Here is an 8,069-nt window from a genome sequence, read left to right as displayed (position 1 = left end):
TTTGTTTTGGATTTTGAAAATTTCAAAAAATCAGAGAATCGAAAAAGTACTTTGTACTGTTGTTATCTTTCATCACTACACTGAGTAACCCTGTCAGACATGGTCGGAGCAGGTGGAAGTATCCCTGCAGTCTCAGCTTTGTGTCATTCCCTTTACGCAGCGCACCGGGATAACAAGTTGCTTTTAGGGGGAAATTAGTAAGTAAATGAAACAAATGGCGACGAAATGGTCTTAAGCAGCCGCTCCTGAGGCGCAGTTAAGCTGCTTTCTGCGGACATTTAATTAAGTTAAAATTCGAGCGGGTCTGGCAGTGCGTCACTCCGTTAAGTGGCACGTTTGGATAAGAGGTTTGCAGTCTTAATACCTGCAGTTTGTAGAGCAGCCGTGCAGCTTATGGTTAGCACCAGAGCAAAGCAATAATGACAATTTTTTTTTTCAGGGGAAAAAGAGCATCTACACTTCTGATCTTCAAATAAACAATAATTAATAGACTATAAATCGATGCTTTCAGTTTGTCTATAGAAAATAAAATATCTCTACCCGTGTAGTTTATCATCAGAAAGAGATCAGAGAAGCTGTGTTAAAAATTAAATATAGGCATTGTCCTTCAAGCTTGCCAGTGCTTTCACATGGTGCCAGATTAATGACATATAGGCCTAATGGGTTTAAAATGATTAAACACTATAACAATGGTTAAATATGCTAAGTAAAATGTGTAAAGGGTGTGAGGTTTAAAAAAGAAGAGTCATATTTCCACAGTCTTTTATTGAAATCACTTAAACTTTCCAGTCCATGCATGGTTCAGAGGTATGAACGGGGGCTGTACTTTGTGCAGCCATGTTGATGGTGGATGGTTTAGGATGCAGCTCCCATGGTCATAGCTCACAGGTTAGTCCTGGATGATGGTTCAAGTCTTCTAATGAGAGTTTGCATTTCTGGGGCATTCATGCATCCGATAGGCACAAAAATAGAAAATACCTGTAAAGACAGAAGGACAGGGGAGGTCTGCTATCAGGGGATTTTAACAAGATCATATAAAAACGCTACTATTTACATTCACAATAGATGGTATTTTTTGTGGATAATTGAAGCTTGTGTTCCACCTCCCAGGTGGATTGTTTCTCTCATTTTTAAATGAACCACATGTAGTCTTATTTCAGACCATGTTCAATCCTACAAGAGTACATTATTTATTCAAAAAGAAAAACTCTTTTGCATAATTTTTTGATGGACAAAATAAAATGTAGAGTTTTACATTCATTCTATGTCATTCTGTAGGAGCAGGATGCAGGGCGATTCAGAGGCAAGGTGTCACTCCAATCATCTCTGACTGATGATGTAGCATCATTGATCATGGACTATGCAGCTCATAATGTGCAATGACATAGTTTTGATTTCATTTATTATACTTGTAGTATAAAATAAGGGCTGCAGGTTCTGTGCATGGCAACATGTGATGTAAACAAATCTATTTCAACACATGATATAATGTATAATTAATCATAGAAGTGAATTTTAGGGCCTGTTGCTCAGAATGACTTCATAAGATATTTTCTCCAAGCCTTTTATCTTCACCTCTCTGAGTGCATTATTGTTTATTGAGGAAAGGAACTCGCTCAAGGTTTGAACTTGAAATCAAGTTTAGCAGAGAAAAAGATAACAGCCGAATGTCAGTGAGTGAAACAATCACACAGGAACATCTGCTACTGAAAAAATACATAAACATTTGTTTGTATAACTGATTTCTTGGTTCTTTGCTGTCCACATTTTATTTGCACAAAAAGTTAAACTCAAGATAACAAATACCTCCAAACTCCATTTGATCTGCAGAGTGCCTCTGCACCTTTAAGAAAAAGCTAAAGACCCAGCTCTTTCATGAATACCTACTAACTTAATGATGATGGTCTCCATATTATTGATGATGATGATGGTAATGACGATGGTTTTTGTTTGATAACGATGACTCATAAGATGGTTTCTATACTGATTAGAGCTCTCAAGAACTGCCCTCAATGTTGTGCTTTGCCTCTGGTCACTTCCTGTCAGCACCTGTGTGTCCAATCAGACTCAAAGCTGATCGTTTGCTCTTACTGACATTGTTCCCTTTTTTCTAGATCCTTGCTTGTGTTGTACTTACTCTCTGATGTACGTTGCTTTGGATAAAAGCGTCTGCTAAGTGAATTGTAGAATTTAGTTCTTCCTGAGTTGAAAAAAATGTCCTTAAATCTTTGTACATTCACACATTGGCTCCTGAAAATGAATTGCCAAGTGTATAGAGGTTGCAGCACCTTGTATAAGATAAAACCTGATGCAGCTCAGTTTGTTGGTTTGCATGTTTACCTGAAAAGAAGGTGAGAACCACTGACACCCAGCCAATGATATAGGACCAGGAGAACCTCCAGTTTCCATAGCGTTTCCCGTAGTAGTTAATAGTCACACCAGTGTACACTGCCATCGCTAGAAACACTAAAAAGCCTAAGAGAGAAAAAAATAAACAAATATTTTCAGGAAAAATGTCCATAAAGCTTGTATATACCCTGACAGATGGAGAATTAAGTAATGCTTAATTGCTTTAAGTATAAAGATTGATTATTTCTATAAGAAGTTATTTTAAAGGTCTAAACTGCAGTCAGGGGGGTAGGTGTCAGACAAAGTGATTAACAGCACCCTGCAGAAAAAGCCCCTTTTGGTTACATTGCACACAGCAAACATACATTTGACTGTTAAAAGGAAGCAGGATGACATTTTTGGTTAAAAACACTATCCACACATGTTCAGAACTAAAGAGATGAGAGGTATTTCTTTGTCCACAGGGTGCGCCAGAATGAACACAAATCTAATTCTTCACAGGAGCTTTAAGGCCGCAATAAATGAAGCAAAATAAAGCTTTCAAAAACTTCTATGTAAACACAGTCTCAAGACTTTATTCATTTTGTTTTACATCTATACACATATGTGTTGAAATAGAGCCCGGGTTTAAATAGCAGAATTCCCCTTTGAACCAATAAAAACAAAGCAGAAGGAAGATACAGGCGAACTTACATGAGATGAAAAACAATATGCCTGCAGCAAAGGTTTTGTCAAACCTGTCGAATGACGAGTAATGGATGAAGGCCATGATGCCGATGATGATGCCGATGAAACAGGCCAGAAGAGAGAGGATCATGAGGGCACGGGTTGCGTCTAGGTGGGCTGTGAAAAAAGGTCAAGGGTCAATAGGAGTCACTGCTGGGGTGAGTGTAAGTTAACAGAGGTCAGGCGGTGTTAACAAGCCAATATGATGAAGAACAGGAAACATCTCTAAGAAGAACAACCAGTTTTATGACAGTGTTCCCAGAAGACATTTTTATTTTTCATAGACATTGAAAAGTCGTCTAAAGCCATCATGACAAGACATTACAAACTGGTTCAATTTGAATGTTTTTCACAGATTATTCTCAGATGTAATTTAGCATCTATGCTTAGACCAAATCTCTTTTGTAACAAGATTTGTCAAACATTCACACACACATTAACATCTGTCTCAGATCATTTATATTGCTGATAAAATTATTCTATAAATGTGAAGTTCATCAAGACACCAACTAAAAGAGATGTGACGGGCAGAGTTGGATTTGATCACAAACTGAATGAATGTGAGCTCATCGTTACCACCATCAGCCATCAAGAATTCCCATGAACCACTGGTCATCTCTGTTTGTAGTCAAAGCTGCACAGGGGCGGTCTTCTCTTTTCCACTTCTTTAACTTCTCTCTTTACGATGTCTCTGAACCTACTCACTCCATTAAGCGCTGTTTTTATCATTTTTGTATGAAAAATAAAATGGATGGAAATATCGTCTTTGAGTGGGCAAGATTTAACCCAATGTTACAAAACAGCGCAAAAAAAAGAAAAGAACAAATGATCAACATTTTAATAAAAAGTCTAATGTTTTCAGACACAATGTAACTTGGTTAATGGAAGAAATTGGTTGAAAAGGGGCTTTGGACAGGCTGAGCCCATTGCTTTGCTTTGAACCAAATTTCAATGTTAAAAACTCAGTTTGTGCTCTCTGTGTTGTACAGCAGCAGTCACGTTTCAAACCAAACAGCTGTAGCATAAGAAGCTATCTCGTAGCATGATGATTGTTTTCCGTCACTGTCTGACTTAGTAAATTGTTTCCAACCTCAGAATGTCAAATATAATATAATGGGGAGTCATTAAATAGTGTGCACCTGTGCTTGCCGTTGAAGTTTTATTTTTTTCTTGTTTTATGGGTGCAGTGGTTAGTGCTGTCCCCTCACAGTGAGGAGGTCCCTTTAGTCTGCATGTTCTCCCTGTGCATGCAGTGGTTCCCTTTGGGTACTCCGGCTTCCTCCCACAGATCATAGACATGCTCTTCAGGGTTAATTGGTAACTCTAAATTGCCTGTAGCTGTGAATGTAAGTGTGGCTGGTTATCGGTCTGTATATATGTAAGCCCAGGGTTTACAGCTTGGATTGGCTCCAGCCCCCCGTATGGGAAAATGCGATTATAGGACAGATTTGATTCTAAATGTTTCTCCCATGTGCTGTTAGTTTGTCCCTACTATGTTTGTCATTAAAACATTTAGTCAACATCTGTTCCTTTGAGGTTTGTGTAGTGTATGAAGAACCTTTTTTTTCTAGTACAGGGATCAGCGATCAAGTCAACAATAGCAATAATGCAACGTCAAGCCAACAAAGACAGGGTAGCAACAGTTAACAAGGAAACATGTAAGAATTTACATTTCACGTTGACTGTAGAATAACATTTGATTTTATCTCTGGAAGTGAAACAATGACTAAGTGAAATTACATGATGGGGTCAGGTTTATGCAGCTTTAATAATTACTGCAGTTAAGTAAAGAAATGTTTAGTATTTTGCTTTAAAGCTAGACAAATAGTTAAGTAATGGTTGGATATGGTGTGATCATTATGTAATTTACATAAGCAACAAAAATAATGTTGCAAAATGGATTTACATTATTTGAGCTTACTTTTACAAGAAGTCTATTATGGTGTGGACACTCATGAATAAAACTTTCAAAAACATTTTTTAAAAATTCACTCAATTTTCAGGGTGAGCTTCATGTGTGAATGCAGCCTGACTTTACCTGAATGCACCTACCAGCCCTGTAACATTTCATGTCCTATCAGGGAGCTTATGTGTGAACACTACAGTAAATGTTCTGGAAGATTCACAGCGGGTGACGGGAGGTGGTGATGATGTTTATATACCACAACATCATTGTCCACTCCATAAAGCAGCTTTATTCTTTTTTTCCAGTAACATCACGCGGCACGTGAGGGATTTCAGGGGCATGCTGTCCTGAAATGTTTCTTGAAATTTTCAGGATTGCATGTGTAGAAACAGCAATTTTTACTCAAACATTCAACCCTGGTTTTACTGGTTTCATGGCTCCATGCTTTTTAAAAAAAATTATCCATCCAGAGATTGAACTGATTGAACCTACAGCGTCATCATTTGAACAGCTGGACCTGCTGAACTTCTGCCGCCTTCAACCTTCAAAATGTTTCCCTGTGCTTCACTTACCTATGCTGTCACTGTGCGGGAAGCATTTCCCCGGCATGCAGTAGCGCCACAGGCCCTGGTGCATGTAGTTGCTGGACTGACGATATTGCATCCAGTAATCGGTTGCTGTGGAAACGATCAGGAGGATGTTCCCCACGCCTGCACAGAACAGCCCTCCACCCATAAAGCTGTACATCCTGCACCTGGAGACACACACACACATAGACATAAGGTCACTTAGCATCAGTGGTCAGTGGCGACCCCCCCCTCTCCACCTCAAACACACACACTTCAGGGAGAGGGCCTCTAAGTGTCAGTAATTGCGTTGTAATGAACATATTATTTCCACAGGATTGAGCTTTGGGGTTGCGGGTGTGTGTATGCTCCACTTTGTTCTCTGGGAGATCAGTCCTTGAAGATGGGCTTTACATACCCCCCCCCCCCCCCCTGCATGGACACACATACACACACACGAGTCCAGTGATGCTTTGATACTTGATACATCTATTGCTCATTGTTCCACCTGGATGCAATATCCTGCACCCACTGTCTCTTTTTCATGGAGAGCTGTCGTGGATTTTTTTTTCATAGGGAGAGGATTTTAGAATGATATATCTTGTTATGTCTGAAAGCTGAACGTGATGCTCGTTGAAGAGCTTTGTGTATCCATTGAAGAGCTCTGGATCACATTTCCCCTCTGAGTATCCTCTCTTCTAAGTTCCAGCAGCTGTGTCAATCTAAAACCCGGGCGCCTTTAATTCTGATTGATCCGCAGCACATCAAACAAATGAAAATAGTGGTGAAGTTTTATGCTGCATTGAAAATTACAATCTTTTTTATTTTGGCCAATTGGATTGAATATTTTTTAGATGGAGTTATTTTCTTGCAAAAACACAAACAAGCGGTTAATTTTCTTTTCACTCAGAGAGAGGCCTTGACTTACTCTGTTTCCTCTCAATCACATCACTCAACATTACTATAAATGTCAAGAAATCCTCCAAAACCATAACCTGCAGAGAGTAAATGTTTATCTCCATGGACTTATGTGAATATTCAATTTTAAGACTTTCAAATGAAGAGAGTCAAAACCTTTGCGTCTGTCTTATAGATTTCCTCTGACAGCATCTCTCAGAGTCGGAGCTGTGCCTCATGGGAGAAATAAAGCACAGAAATAAACAACTAAATCACAAATATCTAAATGTACACAAACAGTCAATGCAGTTTTACCTTACCTTAATTCACCCTTTTAATGAAGACGGTAATGCAGACAGGGCGACCTGACAACATACAAAAAGATCCTGTAATGACAGGAGCAGCAGTGTTGCAGCAGGCTAACAGCACTAACGCTTGATCGGGTGAATAGGGAGAAGCTGGGGCTACAACAAACACACTGCTATTACAAAAGGCCAGGCTGACCAGTGGCCAATCAGCACCCAGGGGTGCTGTGGTTTGGGAATCTGCTGAAAAAACAGAAATGTCCAAAGCTTGGCAAGCTGAAGTAATACTGATGACTGCATGGTTTTGATTGAAAGTGGAGGGCTGAACTGGCTTTAGAGAGGGCCGAGCACAGCAGGCACACACCAGGCGGATCTATGTCAAATTCTAAAAGCAGAGTTTAAAACTCTATAAAGACTATATATATATATATATATATACACCTGCTAACATTTAATAATAAAACATTTAATTTTATTTGTATATTTGTTGTTATTTAAATTACATGAATCGACTACCCTTTACACTGTGTGCACATCTTAATATAGGTACACTAAATGTTTTCATTTATACCACAAAACCAGGTACAGTGTTTTATTTTATCCTGGGACTATTTTGTTTAATTTTAGTCTCGTTTTAGTCCCATATCCAGCACACACATTGAAATCTCCATACATTTTTAAAGCACCACTTCATATCTTTTTTAAGCCTGATTTTCATGTTAACAATGAGACGTCAACCTGAATTCTCTTTATGTGAGAGTGGTTATTTCTTCTTGTATAAACACATAGCATCAATTATGTTGAATATCTGTTCCCAACCATGGCCACCTAAAAGCTTTTTCTGTTTTAATTAAAGATGAATATTCATCAGATCAGTTTACATGTTCTATAGAGCCTGGTTTTTCTTTTTACAGTTTTACAGTTTTAGGCAACAAATTACTGATTCATATTTCAAACAAAGTCTGGTTTAATGAAACCAAGATGGTAACTGCACAAATCCAAACCTGGTCCCCCCTACCATTCTCCTCCATCAACATATTCCAAAATGCCCTGTGTATGTTTTGTGTGATCGGGGGTAGAGAAGTTAAATTAGTCAGCTGGAGTAAGGTCTTTCTAATAATATACTCTGACTCTTACAGGGAAACAGAGCTGACACTCTGATTGGTTTGATTCATGTTACATCCAAAAGTGCTGACCATGTTTGATGCATACAATATATGTTCACATGTTCATTCAAATATGGTCACTTATGGCTTAAAACAGGGGTGGGCCACATGCGGCCCCCATCAACCCTCAACGTGGCCCTCAGGTCAATTTTTA

The 8,069-nt window shown here is 38.8% G+C and overlaps 1 protein-coding gene across 1 annotated transcript; it reads right to left on the bottom strand.

Moving 5' to 3' along the window:
- Positions 1-745: 745 nt before the first annotated feature.
- lim2.1 (lens intrinsic membrane protein 2.1) lies at positions 746-6,921 on the bottom strand. The gene is made up of 5 exons (XM_061056351.1): positions 6,765-6,921; positions 5,554-5,735; positions 3,043-3,192; positions 2,341-2,475; positions 746-978 (listed from the first exon to the last, which is right to left on the bottom strand). Exons 2-5 carry the CDS (start codon positions 5,726-5,728, stop codon positions 917-919), a joined length of 522 nt encoding a protein of 173 aa, XP_060912334.1. The 5' UTR covers positions 5,729-5,735; positions 6,765-6,921; the 3' UTR covers positions 746-916.
- Between the last annotated feature and the right edge of the window lie 1,148 nt (positions 6,922-8,069).

The sequence above is a fragment of the Labrus mixtus genome, chromosome 14, assembly GCF_963584025.1.
Source record: "Labrus mixtus chromosome 14, fLabMix1.1, whole genome shotgun sequence".
Taxonomy (NCBI): Eukaryota; Metazoa; Chordata; class Actinopteri; order Labriformes; family Labridae; genus Labrus; species Labrus mixtus.
Note: the sequence above shows the minus strand (reverse complement) of the source record. Positions and strands in the feature narration are given on the sequence as shown.

Bases quoted from the DNA above. Each gene is read 5' to 3' on its own strand.
- lim2.1 (XM_061056351.1), bottom strand. From the start codon at position 5,728: ATGTACAGCTTTATGGGTGGAGGGCTGTTCTGTGCAGGCGTGGGGAAC. The intron at 2,476-3,042 runs GTAAGTTCGCCT...TTTCTCTCTTAG, and splicing joins CATATTGTTTTTCATCTCAT to GCTTTTTAGTGTTTCTAGCG. The intron at 979-2,340 runs GTAAACATGCAA...CTGTCTTTACAG, and splicing joins GGTTCTCACCTTCTTTTCAG to GTATTTTCTATTTTTGTGCC.